Below are 27635 nucleotides of genomic sequence, written 5' to 3'. Positions count from 1 at the left end.
TTGTTGTTTTCTTTTTTGAATTTTGTGTGCGTTTTTTTTGACTGTGTATGTATGTGAATACATATATGTGTATAGAAAGTTTCATAGCTCTGTCTGAGAATCTAAGCTGAGCGCGGCTACGAGAGCTTAATAAAGTGTGCGAAAATTCAAGAGAACAAAAATAAACGCGAAACAATTTTTTAGCGTGTCTTTAAAGTGCGTCGTGTGTTAATATGTTAATTAAATGTTGCTAAGTGTTTGCTGATTACTTTTGAAACAACAAATACAATTAACGAGAGTGAGAGCAACAACAACAACCAACTCGTATAAAAGGTAAAAGCAAAATTGTTTAAGCTGAGCTTCATATGGCTCATAGAGTTTGTGTGAATGTGATTGGTCGTGTATGTGTGTGTGTGTGTGTGTGTGTTATGGAATGCAAGAAACAACAAAAGTACAAATATGGAGCGAGTACATTCATTTTAGAGTAAAGAGAGCGCACTTCCAAGCCGTAGTTAACAAGTCAAAATATGTCTCTGTGTTTGTGTGAGTTTTTTTTTTGTATTTTTTTTTGTGAGAAATGCCGGCACAACCGGTTCGGCAAGTCACCAAACCAAGCCAAACCAGCGACAAGAACAAAATAGAAAGAAGAAGAACAGCAGCGCGAGAGCCAATGTCAATGCTGCGGAGATAGCATTGCTTAAGAGGCTGCGGTGCATTCTCTGTATGCGCAATGACAGCAATGGTGACAGCAACACTGTATCGTTGTTATAGCTTGGGAAGCTACAGTGCATTTTGCTGGTGGTTGTTGATGCTGCTACCAACCACCCACACAGGACACATGTGCGCGTGCTTTCAAAAAAAAAATTCCCATAATTAATGCGTAACAGCGTTGATGCTGACGTCGACAGCAGCTGCGTCGTCAACGATCAGGGATGCGCAATAACCGTTCACAGGCCAGGCATGCACATGCGCGTATGTATGTGTGTGCTCTATATGCATATGTATATGTGAATATGTGTGCGTTTGTGCATGTAGATCTTTGCTTAGCTCTGTCAGCGCTGACGTTTCCGCTTCTTTTAGTTACTTTTACGCGCGTTCACATACCGTTAACTTTTTCCTTTTCTTTCTTGTTTCTGTTGTTTTGTGCATGTGCAAGTGCTGCTTGCTGTTTTTGTTGCTGTGGCTGCGTTTGCTTTTGCCTTTGCATTTGCGCATTGTGGCGCTCACGCACGACTTGAACCCATCGACTCCCCCGCCCCCATAGCTCGTTAACTGCCGTGACCCCTTTTTGCCCGTATTATCGCATCGTTTTTGCCCGTTGATAATTCCAATATCCCACCCTAATAAACTTCGGTAATACAGTTTAATTACAAAATTTATAACTTAATAATAAAAGCAAGCTGAGCCAATTTGCAATAAAGACATGTCTCACGATTAACCAAACGTTGCTCACAATAAACAATGTAAGGGAATTCAATGGTCGGTATTCAAAGAACAGCTGGAAATTGGTTTTTTATGTATTTTGCTATTGTTTCAAAGACATCTGCGGACTGCGTTTACGGTTAGTGTACACAAGCCTAACTATATGCATATGTATGTATATATGTAGTATTTGGTGTGTGGTGCGTGTGTGTTAGTGATGTGCATAAATATGGCAACTAACCGCACCTTTTCCCGTTAAGCGTTTGAACTTCTGATTTACGCTTGAAGTAACAGCAAAACCGTCATCGCTTTCACGTTGTCGTTTGTATGCGTATTATATACATATATATGTATATCAATGGGCTAGTGTATTTGTGAGATTCCATTTATGCAAAAAAAGACGATTACAGGAATCTTGAAATCGGATTGAAAATTAAAAACCTAGCTTGGCAACAATCAAAAGTTGAGTGTATTTTTAGCTACGTTACGCTACGTTACGTTGCGTTAAATACGTTGTCAACTGAATCAGTTTATTACATTGCTCTGTTTGCAATTGAGGGCTTGGGGTATTGTGGTATTGCTAAAATGTATGTAAAAGTGGGCGTGGTAGACTCCAAATGGAATATATTTATTCTTGATCTGAATCAATAACTAAATCAATCTTGGTGTGCTCGTCTGTCGGTATCGGCATCCATTTGAAACTCAAGTTATGACTTGGTACCTGTTTTTCAACGAAGTACAGCAACACTATAAAATTATCTATGTATGCATATATTAGGTAGAATGTTTTAAAGGTATTTTCTAGTCGTACAAGTCCCGTCAAGAGCACCCTTGTTTGATTATTGTTTTCTAATCTATAAAAAACAAATTGAATACTGATATTCATAAACAACAAATTTATTGCATTTGTATTTACCATCTATATATATATTCTGTTCATTATATCAGGTGCAACATATCGAGTGTACACTGTAAGAGTACAAGTGTTTGTGTAGGTATTATTATATATATATTTTTTTTTTTTTTTTTTTTTTTTTTAAATATTCTGCTGCATGTTTTCTTGTCAGTTGTCGCTGATCAAACACATTTGCAATGCCTTGTGCACAACTGAGCGTAAACAGCGCTGTCGCAGTTGTCGTCGCCGTCGCTGCTGGCGTCGCTGCTTAGTAACTACAACTAGGCTGACAAATTGTTGACACATTTATTTCAACGACAACAGCAATTCGGAGCTCTGATTGGTGTTGGTGTTGTGCAAGCCAGGCTGGCGGCAAGGTTATCGACGGGCAGAGCTGCCCAATACAAATGTCAAATATGTAGTTTCTGTTTATACCCAGCACTCATTTAAAACGGGTATACAAGCACCTATGCAGCTGCCCTATGTCGAATAATGTGATCAACTTGTATAGTAATAGACTAGATAGTCATTTGTTATCCAGCCTAGACTTTCGCAACAATGAAATATTCGGAAATATCAACACTGAGATACCCTGTAATGCAACACAGTGCCATACATAGGTATGGGCTTATATATATATATATATCAATGGGTATCGTTTCGTCGACCTCTCGAGGCAAGATAACTTTTACTTGTTTTTTGTTTGTTTGTTTGTTGTTATGTCAAGTATCTCGAAACATTTTTTAATAATGGGCGACGATGTTCGGTGCGCCATTAAGCCAAATTAAATGTCAATAGCACAACTTGAATAACGTACGAGACGACGACAACAACAACAACAACAACTAGGTGAAATTTTTATAGTGGAGCAAGTAATAAAATTTAGAAAATTATAGTATGACATTAGATATGCTAAATCATAATCACTCTAAAGTGAGATAAATTTCAAAACAAAATTTAAATTTTTTATTATGATTTTTTTATACTCAGATATCTTAGGATATTCCATTATCTATTATTCAATAAAAAATTTAATTAAAACGAATAAATTATAAATATTTGCTAATCAATTGACAACGGATAAGGAAGTCCGTCAACAAAGTTGGCATAGTACACGTCGCATTGAAAAACTTAAATACCTTAAATGAAGAGTATTCCAATACAATTTGTGGCTCGTTTCATGGGCAGGTGCATAGCAGATCAGTTTGACAGGTGCGCAAATCCAACAGCCAATTACACACGCCGTCAAATTGAATTTCCATGCCAAATGTGATTTTCTGTATGACTGAATACTGTAGCATGTTAAACAGTGTAATTATTATTATCCATAGGTGTCCAAATTTGCAATCAATTTTTTATTTATGCTCGGTGACCGCCAGCAATTTGACATAATTAATCAAATATTGTTGGCTTTGCATGGAGTTCCACTAATGCCTGCCATTTATGGCAGGGCAAATTGAATCTTATGTGGGCTTTTTTATTTATTCCAATCTAGGTGTGTCCCAGCCGAATGTGGGCTAAGTGTGTCTCTGTGTGTGTGAATCTTTTGGTACTCAACGTAATATTAATTATCTTATGAGTAGTAAAAGAAATGTAGCATGTTGTGAAACAGCAGGTAAAATAATAAAACCCATCTACTGTTAATTCCATATAAATATTTATTTAATTTCCATGTCATTGGTGGTGTGGCAAATAGGGGGTAAGACTGTAATTTTGAGAACTGAATTATTGTTGACATCCATTAAAGATTCACCAAAACTTTTGAGACTTACCTAACTGTTTTGGAATTAAATTCTAATTGTTAATAGACGTTTTTCTAATAATTGGGAGTTCCATAGTGGCATTTGTTTTAAAAAATCAGTGCAAGATTTCTTTAGCTACAATTGCAAATAATCTTGAAATATTTAATAATAAATATAACGCTTGAGTTTTACCCAGCATCAAGCAGACGCTATTCATACGGTTAATATTATTGCAGTTAGCTTTAAGGCAAGTGCGTCACGAACGGCATTAAAAGTTGGCAAGGAAGGGGATGGAACTGTCACCACCGACAAAGCGGAAGAAATCGCCAAGTGCGCAACACGTAAATGGATTGAAATGTGAACGGTGGGGCAACGGGGCAGCAAGTGTGTATGTGTGTATACGTGGCAAGCTGTTTGTTGCCTTAAAGAGTGCAACGCAAAAGCTAAGCTAAGCAAAGCACAGCAGGAAGCTCATTGAAATTGGGCATAAGCCAAATGTATAATGCGAATCAAGCATTTTGTGCGGTTAACAATTCAAACTTCAATTCAAGCTATAATATATATCTTTCAATTTCTCAATAAGTATGTGTGTGTGCGTGTGTGTGTGAGTGAGTTGTGTTTTGTCTTGTTTTGGAGCGTCGTGTGCCCATTATTCAAAGTGCCGCAGCGGCACTTTTGCTTTGATGGACGTCGCCGTCATCGCTGCGACCCATTAAAAATCATATTGCATTTGCATTATTTATTATTATTAAGAGTATTATATATTGTTTTCTACTATAAATTTTGCGCTATGGTCAGCTCAAGGCGCAAAGTGCGAAAAAATCACATGCATAATAAATATATGTAAATAAACAACTGCAAAATTGACTTTTGAAAATGCGGAAATCAATAATTGCGGAACAAATTGGAGCTTTATAAAAATTATGCTTAATGCGTGTCGTAGCTGGCAGCTATGAGAGCAATTATAGGTGCCATAGACAATGATTGAAGATCATTTCAGTTTGCTGTGATATATGTAAATATTACAATTTATAGTTGATTTGGACTTGAACATCAATAATAAATCTTTTTCATACATGCATATATAGGAAGTTTTCCCGAAATGTATAGGAATGGATAGATCTAATCAATTTTTAACACTTGTCTTATTCAGTCGAGCAAACGTTTACATAGCTCTCAGCTTTTGTTTGCCGAACAAATGGAAATAGCATTTAGATGATTATACGAGATGATATCATGTTGAAACCGAATGCTTAGAAATTAACTTGTATGTGTGTGTGTGTGTGTGCATGTTTATGTATGTGGTAAGATGCATATTTGCTTTAGACTTTAAACGGACTTACTACAATAACTTATCTGACTATTACTCAACGTTTGGGCCATGGGTTTTTGTGAAGTGGCCCTTGGGTCTAGAGAGACACCGAAAGAGATGGAGATAGTTGATAGCTAGTTGCGGTTTCATTTACAAAACCCTCGCAATTATTACGAATGCATAATATTTATTTTTAATTAAATAAATGAATGATAAAACAAAAGTTATTCGGCTTGAGTGTGGAGGGATCTTGAAGTTATATTTCCATGTGGCAAGTCCAACTAATTATCTTTGATTGCCGTACACTTGCGTCGAGATATACGAATTCTTTATTGCTTAGTGTGAATGGTTAAAATGAAATAATGAGCACAACTTTGTCTGAATTAAGCAATAATCGCTGGGACGATAAGATAGGCCCCATTTCAATGCCTTTCTTCTGTTTATCGCCTTATTTTGGCTTTTGTTTCTGGCTGGCCACAGTTCGTAATCCAGCCCAAGTTTCAAGTTGACCATCGCTTATCACGATTACAGGAGCTTTGCAGACTTTTGCAGTGACATGATAAATCATCAGAACACTGGCGACTATCGATTTCGCTCGATGATTGAGTCTATATGTTGTATACGCTGCACATTTACACGAACAAAAGCTAAAAATAACAAATAGATACCCTGCATATTTGTGCCATATGTATTTCTGATCGACGCAGCAGAGATCACATAACCAAGAAAGACTTTTCCCGCACATAAGTTGGTGGCTGCTTGATTCGCAGATTATATGACAAACTGGGAGTACAATTACAAATTGTAAACTATTTTAGACCCAGCTATTCAACACGACTGCAGCGTATCCGCCTCCAAGGCGTGGCATTAATTTGAGCTGCTTTTTGGGTGGGAGGATCTTTGATAACGTGCTCAATCCGAGCGAGTGGGTGGATGGTGGCTACTGTAAAGTATTAACACTAACTGAATGGACGATGAATGTGCAAGATTTGTATGTCAATGGGCAATTACAATTAGCAGAGAGATCATATTGAGTTTTCTTAATTACCTGCCAATTGAAATTTATGCACATTACATTCGTGACTGAAATAAAGCCAAAATCCGCTCTATATATATATATATATATATCTAAAGATGGGTTTATATCGGAAAACTGCAAGTGAGAGAGACTGAAAGGGAGAGAGAGAATACTTTGCCTGAGTTGGTTCGCAAATTGGCAGCAATTGTTGTCAATTTAAAATTGAAAAGAAGTCAAATGTTGACAGGAATGCACAAGCTATATATACATATATATATCACGCATCACACAGCACTTGCTTGCGCATATCTGAGTAACCGAGTGGGCGCTATCTTCGTGCGATTTCTGACTTATCTGCGATGCTCTATATAGCCTTTTGAGTGCGAGTGAATGTTTATTTCTGTACGACTTGTATATCATTCCACAAGGTAATCTTTTGATAATCAAGCGTTACGTTAAGCTCGCTTGACGATAAGATGCGACCAACCGACTGAGCGAGCAACTACTCAAATATACGACTATAAATTGCCGTATACAAAGATATAGCATAGGCATATAGCCGTAAATACGCCCATCCACTTCTAAGTGTCTGTGATTTCAAATGATTTATTTCCGTTTTTCTATTTTGCTTGCAGTGAGGCATAAAATGCGCTTAAATTAGCGCAGACTTGGGACAACAGCTGGTAACCGTAGAAGACATCTTTAGTTGACTGAGTGCTTCAGAGACAGCATGGCCCTGAATCAGGGCAAGTATAAGCCGACAATCTGTGCCATCGATGAGGTGGACGATCGCAGCTACAAGCTGCATACGGGCCCAGACGATGAGCGCATTGGCCATGGCAGCAAGCTTCAGATCGAAGGCAGCGAAACGGCCCCATTGACCACCAATCAGCAGAAGCTGCACATGGATGATGCTGAACTGACGCCCAAGGAGCTAGAGGCGGCACGCCAAGACGCCCTCAGCGGGGTCAGTGCTGTGGGGGGCGGAGTTACGCCCACAGCGAACACGCCGAACTCGACTCACGCTTCAGCAAATGGACTGAGAGGTGAGGCAGCGACACTAATGAGAGCAGTTAAGATAAACAAAAAGAAAGAGAGAGACGAAAATGAAAGGGGAATTCACTTCGCTAATAAATAATATGAACCCGGTTCGATCAGTGTATTCATATTTAAATATCAATCAGCTCATAATGACTCATTTCATTTCGCATACCATTATCCGGTTCTAAAATAGATTCTATTAAAAACGGTTGCGTTCTAGAGCCTTTACTTGATAGTCTTCAATCTCAAGATAACAAGAGGAAACTTTGTTTAATTATTTCAATTTTGTATGGAACTTGAGTATAACAATGTTTAATCTTAAAGCGATTGTAGTTCTTTGATAAGAGTGTAGAAGAAAGATAGTCTCTTATTTGAGTTTGTAAAGAATCATGAAAATAAAGCGATTTCGTAATGAACTTATTTATATATAGCCAGAACTCTTTGAAATTGCAATGGGGAGAACATAGTTAAGCAATCGTGTAGGGCGCATAAACGTAGATACATCACACCTCATTCATCGTACTCACAATCATATTTTCTGCACATATCATCATTGCATGCTGCGGTTCGAATTTCTGGATATATAGCGTTGCTGCTTCCAGGACGACGATCCATTGATGCACTGATGAGCCTGCCGCGCAAAAGTCGCATTCTCTATGTGGCCACCGCCTGCCTGTGCGCTCTGCTGCTCGTGATTATCATCATGCTGCTGGCATTCTGGCCCGAGGTGCCATTTCATTTGCGAGCGCCGCTCTGCCTGCAGCGCGAGTGCGTCGAGAGTAGCCGCCAATTGCTGCTCTGGGCCAATACAACAAAGAGCGCCTGCCACGAGACTTACGACTGGGCATGCGGCAACTTTGCCGACGAATACGCCAACGGGGACTACTATGTGATTAAGCGCGGCGAATGGAACTACAAGACTTACAATGAGTATCAGGGTAAGAGCTGTGCTGCGATCATTTCGAACCATCTGGCACTTTGACTAATTTCATTCCTTTTGCAGAACTCAACGAACTGAATCGCTTCATATCCATGCTGCCCAATGTCGCTGAGAGAGCATACGCCGTGGAGTCGACCATCAGCAGTCTTTATCGCAACTGCCGCGACATCGATGCCCTGGACAAGAGTCAGTCGGATCTGCTACTCAAACAGGCTATCAAATCTGTGGGTGAGTTGCCCAAACGACAGCAGCAACTACTCGCCAAAGGGAGGGCTATAGTGTCTAGAATTTAGCAAATCAGAGTCTATTACAGATGATTGATTCGGAGATATTTTGTTTATATTCAGAGAGCAATTTTATTAGGGAGTACAAAAAAAAAATTATTTTGTTTAGACTATTGCAAGTATTGTAGAAAAAAAAAAATTGTTAGCTGCTGCTGTAGCTGATCTAATGGCTAGGCGGCAGGTATGTCGAGGTCTGGCCGCTCCTGTGTACAGTACCCAGGCCGATGGTGCTGCTGCTGCTGCCGCTGCCGCCGGTGCTGGTGATAATGGCTTGACCACCAGCATGACCCAGACTGCCACCGCCGCTGCTACTGCTGATGAAATTTTGGCTGCCAGAGGAGCCAATGCCAATGCCGCCAGCTGAGGAGCTGATGCCGCTGCTGCCTGAATCCAAAATGCCAACGACAGATTGGGCCGGTGCCACGCCAGCATCGGTGTGTTCCGAGGAGCCCTCGATGCGATCGTATTCGGCTGTGACAAGAAAATGTACGTTAGAAGTGGTCATTAGAAGCTCGTTGTAAGGATTAGACTTTACCCTGAATCTGTTGCTGGGCATGGGAAGCCTCTGCATCGGTCTTGTATTTGATGAAGAAGACCTCTGGTTTGCTGGGAATGGTTGGCGCTGGTGTGGCGATATCGTTGACCTCCAGGGTCGAATCCTTCTTGCTGAGCACATAGATGACGGTCTTTTCCTCCTTGGGTGCATACTCGGCCGATAGCTTGACATTGGCACTGCTCGACGATGGTGCCTTGATGAAGACAACGCGATAGTTCTTCTGTGGACGGCCAATCACCAGATGCTTGACACGCTCCAGACTCTCATGTTCCTCGGGCGCAGCGACAGTGATGAACTGTTTGTGCACAATGGGTGCTTCGAAGGCAACATGCTGATCTTCCTGCTGTTGGTGCTGATAGCTGGGCGCCTGGTAACCAGCAAGACCTCCAAAGCCAATATTGGGCGTTTGGCCAAAGCCAGCAAAGCTGCTTGCGGCACTGTTGCCATAGCCGCCGCTGCCAAAGCCTGATGAGGATTGTCCACCATTGTAGCTAACACCGCTACCGCTGCCTTGGCTGTAAGTGCTGCGACCGCCTACTGCACCGTAACCGGAGCCGGAGCCGGAGCCAGAGCCAGAGCTGGAGCCGGAACTGTAACCAGAGCTGGAGCCAGAGGTGCCGCTGCTCAACAGTGAGCCAACGCCGGCGCCATGGAATGCTCCTAATGGACCATAGGTAGCCACATTCTGACTGGTGCTGGGTGCGCTCAGAAAACCGGTGCCGTGTCCGCCACCGCCCGTCGTGGTCAGAGTTCCAGAGACGCCGCTGCCATAATTGTAGCCCTGTGGCTTGGCGTGTGCCAAGGCGCAGAGTGTGCAAAGTGTCTAAAAGTGTGCAAGAGTGTGAGTTAGTGCGAGTGTGTGCGTGTGTGTAGGTGTAGGTGTTAGGTAGATAGCTAATCCTTGTGTGCTATCCGTTACGCCTTACCACAAATAGACGCATGTTGGATTAAGAATTGGTTAGGCTTCAGTTGCTTCAGTTGATTAACTGATGCTGCTCCTCGCTGCCGTTTGGGCTTTTATAGTCGCATAGTTGGGCCCCCAAGCGATTCCCTAATCAATATACTCAATATTCAACATAAATTCATATTTCTTTTGCTGTTGCTGTTGACTTTTTTCTTCTATATGATGGTAGCTAATTAATTGCTCAATTATTTGGCTATGCGAACATACCTCTGACATTTGACTTGATGATCTACTCAACGTTTGCCTCACACTCTTGCTCGCACTCTAGCGCGCAGTCGATCTCCTCTTGCTTCCTTTAATGTGACCTGTTGTCCGATAGCCGTTGCTGTTGCTGCTGCTAATCTTCGCGGCCATAAATCAAAGCTTCAAGTGATCAGTTTGCAACTCTTCAATGGCCATTGACAACGCAGCAGTATAAGCTTAAACAAACATTGATAAATATTCCAAGAAAAAAATCTCTTTTCAATTTCCGTTGCAGTTTGTCTTTGCAGTCAAATGCGAATTCCTTGAGATCTCGAAATGATCGATGGGTGAATTAATTTATGCGTCGAACTCGCCTGATGACGTCTATTCGCAGCTAATAGCTGAAAGCGCATCAATTTTATCATTATATTTTCATGTAGAGGTTAAACTAATTACGCGAAGTCAATTGTTCTAGATCGATGTGTTCTGTTGGAGTTTGCTGAATAGCTTAGCTTATTAGGTATGGAATAGTATGTAATAGGATATATGTAGCATTCAGACAGGATCATCTTTTATGTCAGGGATCAGGATTAGATTCAAATCAATTGAAACTTGTCTGAACATATCATATAGGTAGAGTGACTCACTCAAGCACATTTTTTTAGCTGATGTTCTATGGTTAGTCGTATAGGGTATCTGGTAAGCGTGCACGTTCTTGGTTGGCTGTTCCTTGGTTCTCTTCTGATAATATTATTAATGAACGCAATTTGTCTGCTGTCCATGTTCGAAATGTTCAATACAACAAGTTCTTTGCTTCTATACAACTTTTTTCCATCTTAACAAATTCTATGGGATTTTTCTTGAAGATTATAGACACTAAGCTTCCGCAATGGGATTTTTGTTTGACGTACTAAGTATTTAATTATGTGTAAACCCCAAGCGGGAGTTCAAAATTCGTAGAAAACATTGGCCAAAGCATAATTACTGAAATTCTAGACTGTTTCATTGGCGCGGACAGCTAAAACATACTCAGCCAGAGTTTGATGTTTACCAATTAAAATGTTTATAAACATACATATTGAAAGTGTGTAAAAGGCAGAATGAGAAGTCCAACAATAAAGACGCCTTCTTCTTTGGAGTGTTTAATTAAGTCTGATAGTGAAATATGTCTAGACAAGGATGCTGCGAGCTTTTATGTATTTTTATGCATAATTAACTCAGCTGTAGACTTTTTACTTGGTTATATCTAAAGCAAATGCTATAAAGTCAACGAGTTAACAATACTCTAGGCATTTATAAAAAGAAATTTAAATTGAATATATAGATAAACTAAATAGGTTTGCATGAAATGAATGGAAATGTAATGCAGCTAACCAAATGCCAGATCTTTCTGGCCAGTTCGATGTGTTTCAATGAAGACGCAACACTGGTCATACTTGTCGTGACTTTGTCTTAGCAAATCAGCGGGTATTTGGCTACGTTTGTTAACTGCAGCATTTCCATTTTCATTTGATAAGGCTAGTGGCTGGTGGCGGTATGCAGCGAAAAGATGCCTCGATTATGTTGTGTCATTTGTATATTTCATTTGCGTTTAAAAGCAGAAATTCCAAACCACAACGTCGGCGTCGCCGTCACCGTCGTTTTATTGTATTTGTTTTGTATATATTTATTTATATATTTATTATTGAAAAGTTTCATTATAATTGGCATAATTTGAATGCGCTTTGGGGCGAGCTTTGTCGGTTTGTCGGCTTGAGCGGCCGATCTGGCATTTACTTAAGACCACATTTTATATGGCTAAAACGTTATGATTTATGCGCGGCAGCCACCTTGAAAGAAGCCGATTGAATACGGCATCCGCGGTCCACCAAAAATAGTTATTAGTCAGACGGTAGTATTAATGCTCGAATCTATATCAATTAGGCCCACTGTGCGGTGTGTGTGTGCGTGGGTCAAATGGCTTCGCCCAAAACGAATGACTTAGAACAGAAACTGTTTTAGTCTGGCCAATTAATGCATTGACCTTGGAATATGGATTGCATAACTTTTCCTGTATTGTTTTTTTGTTTGTTTTTTACTTTGTTTTAAGTTTCTTATGCATATTTGAAGATTAATAGCTGCCGTCTTTTGCGGTTCGGTTCGGCTGCCAATCACAAAAAGGTCGTCTAGTTGATGTCCAGATATGGCCGCCGCTTCCACAATCCCATTAATTAAATGCAAATGCAAATAAATCTACACGAGCTGCTTGCGAATAAGCCAAAATATAAAAAAGATGCATTGATGTCTCTTTTTTCGATTTCTTCTTTTTTTCTTAATTTAACTACTTGCAAAATTTATGTAAATTGAACTGAAGTTCGCTGGCTCAGGGCTTCGGCGAAGCCCAAATGCGCTGTATCTAGATACTCAATTCAGAATATGTCAATCAAGATTAAGTTCATCATGAACAAAATTTACGTTTTCAAAATTACAAATTTCTATAAATAAAAAACATTAGATTGAAGGTGCTAGCTTGACATGGAACAAGCTCATGTAATGGAAAGGGGTTAGGATTCTTTTCGTTATATTAATATATATATATATTTTAATTATAAAAGATGCTTATATCTTGTAGAAGGGTTTGTTCTAGTTAAGCTGGAGAAGGACTCTTATGTCAAGAGGAAAAGTCACAAAGAAAGCTTTTCAGCTCTTTTGCTATTATAAATTGTGTAAGGCTTTATTCGGGACTTTCAATTTGAATTTTACTTATACATTTTTAAAACGAGGCTGAAAAGTGTTGAAGCAAACGCAAAGTCAATACAAATTTATAAAGCAAATCTCAAAATCATAATTTTCTAGTTAGAATTTTTGTTTCAAATTAAAAACGAGGTAAAAAAAATATAAAAGAATTTATATATATAATTTATATATATATATTATATATATATATTATATATTGAAATATATCTTATTATCTAACACTTTGTTAACTAAAAGAATGTTTTTAAGTCTCAAATATATGAATCCTTAGCTCTGTTCATTGTCCATATGCCCTACCTTGGCTTAAGCCGCTAATCCGCCTCGTTGGCACAGGGTCATAGCACTTTGACAAAAAAAAAAAACACTTTTTTATGTATAAAATTTAAAATCAAAGCACAAACTATAAAAGTTTGCAAAAAGTATGCGAAATATAAAAATAAAACACTTTGCGGCTGTTGAGATGAACTTTTTTATTTACGCGTTCGCTAGTTTCATGATGACTGTTGTTGTTGTTTCTGTTGTTGTTGTTGTTGTTGTTGTGAATAGCTCGGATTGGATTAGTGGAGTTTTATTTGAATCGGTATTGTCTACATTTTTAACGCTTATCTGTTTTATGCAAATGCTGCTACCCGGCAATGTTAATAAGATACTTAGTGGTGCGCATGGGTCGATCGTTAATTCGACACCACCCAACCGCCTGCAGCACCACACATACACACACGTACACATAGTGTGCACTATTTCTCTCTTTTCTTTAATGAAAGCGCGTTGTCGGTCGCCGATAGTCGTAGCCCAGCTGGCCCTCATTAGCTGAATCTGCTTGCGGCATTGCGGGCTCTGAGGCGCCAATGACAGACTGCACTGGCGCCACGTAGGGCGCCGCATGTTCCGAGTTGCCGCCGAGCTTGTCGTACTGCGTTTGAATCTCACGCTGGGCAGCGGCCGCCTCCTCGTTGGTCTTGTATCTGATAAAGAAGACGTCGGGCTTTGCCGAAGACTGCAGCTGCTGTTGGGGCGTTTGAATGTCTTGCGACTCCAGCTCAGGCTGCTTGCGGCTCAGCACATAGATGACTGTGCGCTCCTCCTGCGGTGCCAGCTCAGCCGTATACCTTACTGCCTCGTTGTGGGCACTGGGCGCACGTATGAAGATGACACGATAGTTTTGCGTCGCACGCCCAATTACCAGATGCTTGGTGCGTGGCTGCAGCTCATCTGAATCTTCTGCTGCCGAAACGGTGTAGAACTGCTTGGTAATTATCGGAGCTGGCGTTGTAGGACTTTCACCTGCTGCCGGGGGCAAATAGTAACGCGACGGCACTTGAGCTAGGCCGCAGCCAAAAAGCTCCAATGCAACGAAAAATATGACAAAGCTCAACATGCTGCCAGTGGATGCCACGAGTGTTTGTGGCAGCTGACAGCTCCATGCTATATTTATATATATATATATATATACATTGAGGAGAACCTTAACGTGGTTTTTGCACACATTTCTGGGCCAATTAGTAGCGGGAAAGCAAAAGACTTAGGCAACAAACTTGCTGCAAATTAGTGGAAACAAAAGAGACGTTAAAAGCCAAGTTGTTACAGCATTTTCATAGCAAGATCTGGAGATTATTTACGTAATAGTTGTGCACAACTAATCTTAGTTTGTGGGCAACAGGAAGAATACGTTTTTTGCTCACATTTTCTGTACTATGCGAGTTGCCTGTATATGTATAATATTTAAAAAGATTTCGTAATATATAGATATATACGTATCATAAATTTCATAGATCATAGTTTTGCCTCATTTATCTTTTATCGCTGAGCAAACAAACGTCTTGTATGGTCATTGTCCACAGTTTACGCCGCATCATTCAACGCCTCCGCAACTCTTCATCGTCTTCTTCTTCTTCTTGTTTGACTAATGGGCAGCTAGTGTGATCTAATCTGCGCTTGCATTTGTCCAAAATTTTAAATTTTTTTATTGCTTTTCTGCTTCTGCTTCTTCTTCTTGTGTTTATTTGAAAACTTTTGGTGCGTTTCGCAGCCTCGTAGCTGATTAGTAGATTAATTCGTTTTGGCTTGGCTGCGTTGTTGTCAACAAGTCGAGACAATTAAAATATCAACAACGATATGTTTCTCTTATTTTTTTTTGAGAATACGACTAGCTGGCTTGACATCGATTTCGGCGGCGATGCAGGCCTCGATGCGCATCGATTTGCATAAATTGACGCGTAATTCCCACACTTTCATGTCGCATTTGGCAAAATGGTACAGCTAATTTGATTTATGACTTGATTTATTAAGAAAAATCACTTCTGCCCATCCATAGCCAAAGCCACAAAGAAAAAACATTGATAAAGATGTAGATGATCTTGTTGATCGCAGCTCACTGCGCGAAGGTTGCTCAAGGGTGGCTCAAGCTAATGAAACATTACTGATTGTGTCTCTCCATAAATGAGAGTATCCTAAGATGAGAGTATCAAAGATGAGACAAATTTGATAAACAGTTGAGCTACTACAACAGGCACCATCCAGATATTCCAGAATGGCTACTGAACGAATTTTTCTTTTGCCTAATAATTAAACTAAAATATAATATATATAGGCACATGAATATAAAAATATATACATTTTTCTTAAATTCTCTTCTTTTCATTCTATGCTAAGCAATGTTCCTACAGAACGCAGATCTTGTTCAATTGGCTTATGTTTTGTGCAGTGCAACACTACTATTCTAATGAACACAACTTTAAATATTCATAGCACTTAAGTAAGTGTGCAAAGACTAAACTACGTTGATATTTCTAGCCTAAAATAGTTCAGGTAACTAGCTAGACTCTTGCCAAATGAGATAAATCTATAGACAGGACAGCAGCTGCAGAACGGATTATGCTAGCAGCCAAGGCTGCCCCATAAGATACCATTTTCTCATAGTCCGACGTGACGTGGAACATCCAATGTTTAGGATGGCAACTTGATTATGATGTCTGTTATGTGATAGACAAATCAGGCAATCCTGAAAACTATTTAAGTACCTAAAGTCTGCAAACCTTCAGATATGCAAATTTTAACAGTTGCCTTAACTTCGTGCCAACTGCTGACAGCAGCTCGCAAACTTTCAAATATTTGAATAGAGATATGCAAATTTGACAGTTGATTTAACTGCTGACTGCACCTCCTACTATATGCCATATGACCTCCATACACATTTTGATGTATAAGTGATGTATAAAGCTCTTAGTCTAGCTATAATCAGTTATGTTACGATCATCATTTAATGTGGTTCAACTGCGTCTGTATGCTGTACTCAATTAGGCCACATTCATCAGTTAATGGATCTCTTTATCTATCCATCTGTTAAGGAAATAATGTTCCAAAGCATTTTCCCTCTTTCTCACTCTTTTTTTATCTCTCGCTCTCTCTCTCTGTTTCTCTTAGTCCATACATATTCATGCATTTGGTTTTCGTCTCTGCGTCTAAACATTCAACATCGACGTCATATTTTGTCATGTGGCGTCAGTTTAACGATCGCTCGAAGTAAGAGATGCGTTGTTTGATTCAATTATAATTAAATTTGATGTGCTTATTTTGATTTCTCACTTCATTTAAGCTAATTTTGAGCTATTTTGGGCGCCGGGCGCTTTGTTGACTGTCGAACTTTTGGACGTTTGAATCGTTGATTTGCATTTGAGCATTTTGCTTTGGGCCGCTTCGGACCTTTATTAGCTGCTTGGCTTGCTTTAAGCAACATTTCAATTTATTTATGGCATTTTTATTAATTTTTTAAATGGCGTTTTATAGCGCGGAAACTACGCGACCTTACCCAAAGAAGTATCTCTTCAAAAACGTTGCGTACTTTTTATATATACAGTTAATTTATTTATTTTAAAAACGAAAACAAAAACAAAAAAAAGTCGACAAAAAAATGTGCTTAAAACTAAACAACACATAATAACAAGTTATTAAAAGTTAAGGACTGAGGTCGGTGTGCGTGTGGCGAGAGGGTGGCGGGTGTAGAATATGGGCGGACAAGTCTCCATTCCGTGATGTGAAGGCTTATAGGTTCAGGGCGCTGGGCAGATACTGGGCAGTGGGTTGACTGGTGGGGTTGATCTGGCGGTAGTTGTAGCTGCCATCGGGATTGAGGCCTTCGAGACTGCCAATGACGGAGGTGATGGGCGCATTGTTATCCTCCTGGAACTCGTTGGTGCCGCCCAGCTTGTCGTACTGCCCTTGGATCTCCTTCTGGGCCTGGTTGGCCTCTTCGTCGGTCTTATATTTGATGAAGAACACCTCCGGCTTGCTGGGCTGTGTCGGTGCTGGTGTAGCAATATCGCCGGCATTCAAATCGTTGTCCTTCTTGCTCAGCACGTAGATGACAGTCTTCTCCTCCTGAGGTGCGAACTCGGCTGTATACTTAACATTGCCGTTGTCGCCGCCTGGCGCCTTGATGAACACCACACGATAGTTCTTCTGCGGCCTGCCAAGCACCAAATGCTTCACTTTGCCATCGTTGCCGCGCTCCTCAGGCGCCGATATCAAATAGAATTTCTTGTTGATGATGGGCGCTGGTGTTGTGGCAGCCGGTGGCAGATACTTGTCGCCGCCCCGATGCACCTGCGGCCGCTGACCCACCACCGGCCCGCCAGGGCCCAGCAGGCCAACGCCACCCACCAGCAGTTCACCAGGCTGCTCGTAGCCGTACTGAGGACGTGCCTGGGCCAGTGCCAGCAGGGTGACCACGCAGCCGAACACTAATTGAGCTGTTATGGAACGCATGATGTTTGTTGTGCTTTGTTGATGTTGTATGAGTTATCCTTGTGGTAATCCTTGAATGCTGCTGATATCGCTATCGCGTCGCGTTCGTTTGAGTACGTTTTGGTTTGGTTTGCTTGAGGGCAATGGTTGCATTTCTTGGCGCTCCACTTGGCTTATATGCGCTGCTTTCCAGATCGGCTATGGCCGCTGGCTGCGCTGTCGGCGCAATCAGTTATCCGATTGTTGTTGTAATTTATGTAAATCAGCAACAGCAACAGCAGCATCAGCATCAGTAAAAGCATCAGCAACAGCAGCAGCAGCAGCAGCGCTGCTTAGCTGTTAGTCAGCTTGGCACACGGCAATAACAATTTGGACATGTTCATAGAGTGAACTCGCTTTCAAGATAGGCTCAAGCAGCGAACGCTACCAAAAATGTATTCAAATCTCTCAAATGCACAAATGTATCTCACGGATGTGCCGCCAGTTGGCTCAGCAACAGCGCTTGGGGCGTGGCTGATTCTTATATGCAGCGCATATAAGCCATGGTTTACATTTTGAATAAAGCCCATAGATCGCTATAACAATAGCCGCTTGCCTCTTCATTTTCTGTCTCGTATAATACATATATATATGTATATAATATATATTCGTACATCTAGCATGTCTCTGTATCTATATCTGTATCTTTTTGGCAGTTTAGGCATTGAACTTGACTGCTGCGCTAGCCTCACAGCTGAGTAGATTATTAATAGATCCATAGATTGTCCGGCGATAAACAGAAAGTTTTTTTTGCCAGTTTCTGTAGGCTTTGCTGGCTGTTTGCATCTAATTAAACGGCACCTGAACGGCCTCTGTCTTTGACTCTAGGCCTCTAAATCAATCGCCAAAAGTTTGCTCAACGAAACTAGTTTGCTGGGTTTTTCTGGCCTGCCCATCACATTGCTGATCGATTAACTTGCAAATTTGAAACAGTTAAAAGATGGTTTCATACATCTCAATATTAATGGGACTATCTGATCGAGGACAATTAATATGCGAATATGTGAACCACTAGTCTGTATCTCAGTATATATACATAATATATAGAATTTTTCTTTAATATTATAAATCTGGACAAGTTAGATCAGATTTCTATGGTTTAAGTCGAACTTGTTGTTTGTAATCATTGTTCAGGATAATAGAAATGTGTAAGGAAAAATAAACAATATACCATAAACTCCATATACAATACATTCTATGTATATTATATTTCAAATACATATTTCGTATGTCATGACCTTTAGCTAAATATTATGGTAAATTGAATAATCGAAATGCGTTTATATTTGACTATATAAAGAGTGGTTTGGCTTGGATTTTCCATAGCTTTGATCGGATGCTGGCCAAATGTCCAATTATGTTTATTCGTCAGCTGTTAGTCTTGAGTGTTGGCGATTGCCTTAGATGGTGGCCTCCCAAGCCAATCAACAATAGGTCGATGAGTCAGCCAGGCGACAGATTGAGTTCAGAAATCCAAAGAAAAATCAGAAGATGCGACACATTCACCTCTGGCGCTGGGCCGTGGCCTGGAGGTCGATCACAAAACATAATTTGTCAAGCTCGTGCAGCTGATGAACTGATTGATGATTGATGAGCATTGATTGATGGCAGAGCATAAAGCTAAGAGTGAGACAGATATCTAGCGGCTGATCCACTAATTTAGTTATAAACAGCTCGCGCTCAGATGATTCAAAGGCGAACAAAACGATAATTATCAATTAGGCATTCCATATCCATAATTTCATATCTTTTTTTGGATGTCGCCGAACCGCACGAACCGATCGACCCGAAAGCCTCCGCGAAATAATTTATGTAACATTTTATGAGCGCTGACAGTAAAAACCGAGGGACAAATGTTCGACCAGACTTCACTGGCAACAGATCGTATCGTTTTATTTAGTAGGTGTGATTATCTTTATGCAAAGATCGCGCCGCATTAATATGCAGATGCTTTCTGATACAAGATATAGATAGATGCCAAATACCAGGTAGCCAAATACCAGGCTGCCAGCGTTGTAATCCATATATTTGATCATAAATTTGTTAGCATCACTCGACTCAAATATATATATATATATATATGTATATGTATATGTATGCATATATATACACACACATATATATATATATAGTTTGTAATACTTTGTGGAATTTTAATGCGTTGCATTTGTGAATCGACCTTGCAGCGCGTTGATTTTGATACAGCTTTGTTTTTGTATTAGTTTGTTTTTCTTCTTCTTCTTCTCATTATTATTATTATTTATTTATCTATTTTTATATAAAGACGCTAATTTATTTGCCATCGGTTTTCGGTTGGTGGTCGCTCCAGCTCTAGCAGGTCTTGCTCTGCTGATTTTCTATAGTTTTCAATGCAGTTTCAACAATTATGAAGAGCTTGCCAAATAGTTAGTTAAGTGGATCGCGCAGGTGAAGACGGGCAGCAGGTGTGGTGTGGCATTTGGTCACCTGCTTGTGCCATACACCGAACGTCTTATTTGTTAATTATATTAAGTTTCTAAAATAAATTATGATGTCTTCATTGTTGATTCCAAATTTTGACTTTCTTCGCCTTTCTTATTCATACAACTTCCCATATCCTCAGCTCAAAAACAAAACTTCAGCTTTTACATTTTTTGAATGCTTAAAGAAATCCTTATATTTTATTAAAAAAAAATTGAGAAAAAAAATTAGTTTTCATTTTTTTTGCATCAATCGCAAAAGTATCTAAAATGAATATCGCAAGAGTTAAGATTAATATATTCTAAGAAAATAATCGCCATGGATTATTCAATTAGAAGCAAGAGTCGGGCGTGTGTTTGTGGTCCGAGCAGCTATCGAGGAGCTGGCCAGATGATTGGGCATGGTTTGATAGGTTACGATGCAGATGGCACGTCTAGTACTTGACGGATCTGATGGGCTTGGCGGGCAGATATGTGGTCTGAATGATGCTGGTGCCAACATTGGAAGTGCCGGTTGCCACCTGGCCGTTGCTGCCAGCGTTCACACCGATCTGGACATTGTCGTTGGAGCTAACACCAACACCGACACCGGAATCGGCAATGGGTACACCGCCAGTGCCAATAATGCTAACACCGCCGGAGCCATTACTGACCACACCGGAGGCGCCGTTGTCACCCAGGGCATTGATGACTGAGGAGGTTGGCACAATGCCCTCATCGCTGAAACTCGAGCTGCCGCCCAAGGTGTCGTAGTTGGCTAAAGGAGAAACGAAAACAGAGAATGATTGGATTGCCTAGTGTCGCCTTTACCGACTACTCAATCTGTTGCTGAACTTACATTGGATGGTGCGCTGGGCATGAGCTGCCTCCGCGGGTGTCTTGTACTTGATGAAGTAAACCTCGGGCTTGTTGTTGACGGGACGTTGTGTGACCACCTCGGCGCTAACATCGAGAGCGTTCGACTTCTTGGACAGCACATAGATGGCAGTCTTGTCCTCGACTGGGGCAACGTTGGCAATGATCTTGGCCTTGCTGGTGGTCGATGTGGGTGCATTGATGAAGACAACGCGATAGTTCTTCCTTGGCTTGCCAACATTCACATAACGGACGATCTGCTGTTCATCGTGATCCTCGGGCGCGGTGTGCAGATAGAAGTGCTTGCTGACAATTGGTGTCTGGAAGTTGGCCAAATGGCTGATGTATTCCTCCTCTTCCTTATAGTTGACAGCGGGTCCTGGGTAAATGCCAGCCAGACCAATATGATCGTTGACAACACCGGTGTAGGTGCTGCTGCTCGTTGAGACGCCACTGGCAACGGCACCACCACCGCTGATGCCACCACCGCTGATGCCGCCACCGCTGATTCCGCTGGAGTAGCTGGTGCTGCCGGAATACTGAACGCCGCTCACTTGAGCGGAGGGCCCAAAGCCAACGTTGCCCGCAACCGTCGTCAGCTGACCCACAGAGGGTGCACTATTGTAGTAGGTGGTGCCCGATGCTGTTGGCTGATACGAAGTGGATGTTGTGACCAATGGCCCAGATACCAAATTGTCGTTCTGGCCGATGTCATAGCGGTAGGACTGACGACTGAGATCAGGACGTGCCGCTGCCCAGCGACTGCAGCCGAGCACTGCAAGGCAGGCCAAAAACTGCAAATGGATTATATCATTGGATCACTTTCGTCTCAAGCACTATCCAGTTCACCAGACGCTGACTTACCATAAATTTGTTCATGTTGTTTGCAACGTGGACACGATTGAATTTGATAGAAGCTGAGTGCTGGAGGTGCTGCACTGGATTGATGCCTTCTTCGGAGACAGCGCTCAGTTTATATAGAGAGTGTCGCTGGTTGCCTTTAATTGAAGTTAATTAAGTTGCTCGCATTGTTTTGCAATAAATTGTTAAAATAAAATATAACTATAACACCACACAAATCCGGCTAGCACGGACCTAGAGAATTAGACTTTGGGTTTTATCTCACTTTTTTTCGCCTCGCAGACGCTAATTAATGCTGCAAACACAGCTGACAAACTCGAGCCCAATGTGTGTGTTCGCTAGTTGATCGAATGTCATGCCATCAGCTGCATGATGCCACTTGGCCCTGTCCACCAATTCAATCGATCAACCGGATTCCCACTCTGTCTCTGTCTTTGTCCTCCTAAACAAAATTGATTATTCTAGGTGGACGAGTCCGACCTCCGATAAGAGTTGTCGAAAAATACCATAAGAAATTGTAAAACCATTTGTCATACTATTCATACTATGGAAAGTATATTCTTTAGATAGATAGGTTTATCTGAAATGTATACTATCTGTGGCATGAACGCTTTATTGAATAGTTGCACAATTTCTTATAGTGTTTTTGAACAATTCTTATCGGAAGTCTGCCCAAAGTTCTTAGCCATATGAGCAACATAAGTCGAAAATATTCAGATATAAAATTTCATTCTGAAAAGTCCTCAAATCGAGATTTTGAGGAATTTTATATGCATCGACTTCGCCAGGCTATAGGCTGGAAGAGTATTTGTCTTGGCTTCCAGCCAAGAAATATGACAGAACTTAACATCGTTTCGTTGAGTTTCGATTATCCATAAGCCCAGATTTTTCTCAAATCCTTATAGTTTTGGAAGGAAATATGCTTAGCCTGTTGGCTGAACTGATTCTCTTTGTTATCCCAACAGATTTTCATATCATTGTCATTTACTATTATAGCTAGTATTCTACTCTGAAATACTATTATAGCATATTATTCTACTATGGAATACAATTATATCATAATATTCTACTCTCATATACTATTATTGCATAGTATTCTCTTATCAAATACTATTATACCATAGTTTTCCCCCATAAAATACTATTATAGCATAATTATCTACTATGAAATACTTTTACACTATAGTCACTATACAATACTGTCTATTATAGCATAGTACTCTACACTGTCATTTACTATTATAGCACATTCTACTCTGAAATAATATTATAGCATATTCTTCTACTATGAAATATAATTATAGCATAGTATAATTATAGCATAGCACGGTATCCAAGTGTCATTTACTATTATAAGATAGTAATCTACTTTCATATACTATTATAGCATAGTTTTCTTTTATCAAATACTATTATAGCACGGATTTCTACCATAAAATACAATTATAACAATTATTTAGTATAAAATACTATTACAGAATAGTTTTCTATCATAAAATACGATTATAGCAAAATTATCTATCATGAAATACAAATATGGCATCATATTCTACTATAAAATACTATTATAGCATAGTATTTTAATGTCATTTACTATTATAGCATAATATTCTACTATGAAATACTATTATAGCATAGTATTTTACTATAAAATTATTATAGCATATCATTCTACTTTTATTATAGCATATCATTCTACTTTTATTTACTCACATAGTAGTATAGTTTTCTACTCTCATATACTATTATAGCAAAGTATATAGCATAAATGATAACATGCTATCTTCGATAGGGCATTTAAAAGCCAGGGTTGCCCATTATGATATAAATTGTTGTTATTAAACTGATTTTCGAATTTTTTATGACTGCAAGATGGTCTGAAATTTCCAAGACGTTGCAGGCAAACATTTTAGCGCTTTTAATTGCTATAAACCCAAAAATACACACACACAGAGACGCAGACACATATTGTGTGTGACAGATCGCAATGCTCTAATATGTCTATGCATCTGTATGGAAGTTGTCATAAGTTGTGCCAAATTTCATATTTTGTGCTTCAGTCGAATTTCATTAGCGCCGCTCGATGTTGCCATCGACGATAGGGGGTGGGGAGGGGGTAGGGTGAAGCTGTGATGGGTCATTCCTCCGGATATTGGATTACCGCATCATACTAATTGTCTTCCTCTTTCTAATGTTTTAGGTGGTTGGCAGGCGATTTCGGCCACGAATCGACTGCAGAACTGGGAGTACAAGAATGCCCTAAAATTGCTGCAAACCAAGTTTGGCATCTTTCCCTACTATCGTGTGAGCGTGGAGAACAGCTATAATGTGCCCTACGACTACGTCATCACCCTGGACGAGGGCGACGTGGGACTGCCGGACAAGTTCTTTTATGGCCCGGATGCCGACGAGGAAGTCGTGCGCGGCTACAAGCTGCTCCTGCGCGACTTTGCCATCAATATGGGTAAGCACTTGAATGATCACCCAGTCGGAGATCAATTCTTAATGCATTCGCATCTTTACAGGCATCGTGTCGCGCGAGGCAGATCTGTTTGCAGATGACATTTTCCACTACGAGCGGCGCATAGTGCATCACATTGAGTCAGCCAAGGGAAGCGGCGAGCGCCAGCAGAACAAACTGCTCCGCCTGGCAGAGCTGAAGAGCATCGCGCCATCGGTAAACACTCTGCCAGACACTGTGATTCCCCAATTACTGTCGAAAACTAGTTTCAAATCAATTTGACAGCATACTAATTGATTCATAGTTAGATAGCACTTTGGCATTTTAGTTGCACAAAGTTCTCTCAACTCGCTGCGAAACTGGTTTATACGACATTTACCGACTCTACCCCTGGCAAATAGTATATGTTTGCATAGCTATATTTCTTTTGATCAACTGATCAAATATGACATGTATGCAAGTTTATAGATGTATCCATATCCGCTTAGCTCGATTTCCTCCTTAATTTGGATAGTAATCCGACCCGGTCTGTGTCGGAATTGCGTCAATTTGATCACTTTCCATTCCAAGTTTAGTGTTAGAGTCCCATTTTTAGTCGCCTTGCCTTCATTCTCTGAGAATCCTAATAACCCTGTCTGAATCACCTCAGCCGAAATCTTGCTCTCATTCAGCAACAACTTTCTGTATATCTATCTGCAATATTATAGCAATACGACAGATATGCATATAATTATATTCTGGTACAAGATTCTCTACTTCTAAGTTGAAAGTCTGTGAAAATCTTTGATTCACATTTTATGGGATCTATAGAATAGACCATTTTCAATATTGAAAAGCATCTATTTTTCATAAGTCAATAGTGCAATGGGATAAACTAAATTTGGCCAAGACCTTCTTAATAATATATAATATATATATAATATTGTAAATGGTTATGCATATTGGTGTTGGGTTAGATCAGCGTAACATGGCTTAGTAATCTTCGCCTCAATTGCAGCTACCTCAGATCAGATGGCAACGTTAGGGACTAGATTCCAATATCTCTACTACTCTCTCTATGTATATGCATCTAATATCTTTTGTCTTTCTATTGGCACAGCTGCCCATTCTGGAGTCTCTGCAGGCCATCTTTCCCAACACGCGGATCAGTGAGGAGACGGAAGTGCTGGTGCGTGATGTGGAAGTGTTTCACGAGTTGTCCACGCTTATCTCGACGTCAGACAAAAAGTTAGTCGGCATTAAGAGACCTTATCTAATAGACACAATATATAATAATTGTTTGTTATTTGTTTGTTTTGTGAGCAGACCCATTAACAACTTTATCATCTGGTCGCTGGCACGTCAAATGTTGCCGCATCTGTCAAAGGAGTACCGCACGCTGGCGGAGCACTTTGATCATGCTATTTATGGACGGACGGCCACCTATCCGCGCTGGCTCTTCTGCAGCAAGGTGGTTCGCGACTGGGTGCCCTTTGCCGTGGACGCACTGCAGCAGCAGCCGCCCAAGCAGCAGTTTGAGGGAGTGTCTCGCATACGGAGCCACGAGCCATCCGGCTTAAACAAGACGATTGGCAACGAAAAGTTTCTCCAGCTGATGTTCTATAGCTTGCGCAATCAGCTGCAGGATTCGTTGGCGCAGGCCAGCTGGCTGGAGCCGACGGCTCGACAGTTTATGCACAAGAAGCTAGCCGAGATGCGGCTACAGTTTGGCATACCCAGCGAAGTGCTCGACCAGCCGGACTACATCAGCAACTACTATAACGATCTGCTGCTGAGTAACCTAAACTTTGTCGAGCACTTGGAGTCCATTTGGACCTTCCGGCGGTCGCGCATGGAGAACAAGCTGAAAACGTTGGGCATGCTGGATGTGTAAGTATACAACAGGCCTGATCCCATACCATACCCGCATCTTGCTAATCGCCATCATTTCCTTCTCTCAGCATTGTGTCCGAGATGTACACGATGGAACACCCACAGCCCATTGCCTACTCGAACAAGCTGAACATGCTGCTCATTTCGCGCGTGCTGGTGAACAACAACTACTACGACTATCGCTATCCTGTGTAGGTATTTCGCTATTGGTTAACTCCTTCGTTATCAACCTCTCCCACCTCTCCAACCTGTGCAGGGCTGTGAATTTTGCGCGCATTGGCACGGACATTCTGGAGGCGCTGATCAACAATTTTCCGACCTTTTTGCTGCAGTTCAATGCCCAGAGCACGGACATAAGCGATGCGGTGCCTGAGATTGAATATGCCAAGCCGGATATCAGTTGTCTGTCCGCCGGCCAGCCGCCGCATCTCGTTCATGAGCTGCGCACGTTTTCGCCGGAGGCGCTGAAGAGTTTCCATGTGACGCTAAGCGCAGCTCGAACGGCAGCGCGAGCGCTTAGCAGCTTTGTGACAGCCATCGATGCGGGCACAGCTATACAGGGAGCCGGCATCGATCAGGCGGTCACCTATGAGGCTCTGGGACTGACCCGCCGGCTGCGTGTGCCCGGCCTGCGCTCCTACAATGAGAACGAGCTCTTCACGCTCGCATATATGCAACAGCACTGCAGTACCACGATTGCGGACAAGGACTATGCGCGCATCAAGCCACATGTGGAGCGGCAGTTGGCCGAGCGCTATCTGTAAGTGCTGTTGGCCTTAGCTGTGTAGATCTTCTCACTAATCTCTCTCTATCTCTCTTTCTTCCGTATATCTGATTGTCTCTTTCTATTTGATGCAGCTTCAATGCTACCTGGCAGCACATACAATTCCTGCCACGCTCCACGAACTGTGCCGCCTCCGAGGTCAGCTGCTCCAATTTGCTGTGAGGGCACAACTTGCCGCATGTCTCCATACTATGTGTACAATTCCTTAGCTCAGCAACATATTTATTGTACTTTTTTTTTACAAACAAACACACGCACACACATAGGCACATATATATTTATGTATATATATATATATCTATATATATATATATATCTATATATATATCTATATATCTATATATATATCTATATATCTATATATATATGCATATATATATGTATACTCACAGGCGGACACACAAATCGCACTAAGCATAGTCTGTAATTAAGTTAGTTTATGTGTAATAAGTAGCCATTACTCTTAAAGACACAGCATTTGTAACACAC

At 40.9% G+C, this 27635-nt stretch overlaps 5 protein-coding genes across 6 annotated transcripts; 1 reads left to right on the top strand and 4 right to left on the bottom strand.

Annotated features, from left to right (window-relative positions):
* Nucleotides 1–18: 18 nt before the first annotated feature.
* LOC111596536 (protein gone early) lies at nucleotides 19–27411 on the top strand. 2 transcript variants are annotated; one of them, XM_023310806.2, is made up of 11 exons: nucleotides 19–312; nucleotides 7004–7414; nucleotides 8012–8347; nucleotides 8413–8577; nucleotides 24230–24493; nucleotides 24555–24706; nucleotides 25590–25717; nucleotides 25796–26359; nucleotides 26431–26553; nucleotides 26619–27122; nucleotides 27221–27411. In XM_023310806.2, exons 2-11 carry the CDS (start codon nucleotides 7099–7101, stop codon nucleotides 27306–27308), a joined length of 2640 nt encoding a protein of 879 aa, XP_023166574.2. In that variant the 5' UTR covers nucleotides 19–312; nucleotides 7004–7098; the 3' UTR covers nucleotides 27309–27411. The 2 variants fall into 2 exon arrangements, with proteins under 2 accessions (XP_023166574.2, XP_023166573.2); XM_023310805.2 differs by having other exon boundaries at nucleotides 7997–8347.
* On the bottom strand, nucleotides 8797–10130 carry LOC111596528 (P17/29C-like protein DDB_G0287399). The gene is made up of 3 exons (XM_023310798.2): nucleotides 10116–10130; nucleotides 9169–10012; nucleotides 8797–9104 (listed from the first exon to the last, which is right to left on the bottom strand). The coding sequence occupies exons 1-3, from the start codon at nucleotides 10128–10130 to the stop codon at nucleotides 8797–8799; spliced, it is 1167 nt and encodes a 388-aa protein (XP_023166566.2).
* LOC111596557 lies at nucleotides 13827–14450 on the bottom strand. Its single transcript, XM_023310831.1, has one exon. The coding sequence runs from the start codon at nucleotides 14448–14450 to the stop codon at nucleotides 13827–13829; it is 624 nt and encodes a 207-aa protein (XP_023166599.1).
* Nucleotides 17114–17836, bottom strand: LOC111596558. The gene has a single exon (XM_023310832.1). It carries the CDS (start codon nucleotides 17834–17836, stop codon nucleotides 17114–17116), a length of 723 nt encoding a protein of 240 aa, XP_023166600.1.
* Nucleotides 20665–22233, bottom strand: LOC111596537. The gene is made up of 3 exons (XM_023310808.2): nucleotides 22033–22233; nucleotides 21152–21962; nucleotides 20665–21070 (listed from the first exon to the last, which is right to left on the bottom strand). Exons 1-3 carry the CDS (start codon nucleotides 22045–22047, stop codon nucleotides 20748–20750), a joined length of 1149 nt encoding a protein of 382 aa, XP_023166576.1. The 5' UTR covers nucleotides 22048–22233; the 3' UTR covers nucleotides 20665–20747.
* Nucleotides 27412–27635: the final 224 nt, after the last annotated feature.

The sequence above is a fragment of the Drosophila hydei genome, unplaced genomic scaffold, assembly GCF_003285905.1.
Source record: "Drosophila hydei strain 15085-1641.00,03,60 unplaced genomic scaffold, DhydRS2 tig00000343-arrow-arrow-pilon, whole genome shotgun sequence".
Classification (NCBI taxonomy): Eukaryota; Metazoa; Arthropoda; class Insecta; order Diptera; family Drosophilidae; genus Drosophila; species Drosophila hydei.
The sequence above is the reverse complement of the archived record's forward strand: the minus strand, read 5'-3'. Positions and strand labels throughout refer to the sequence as shown.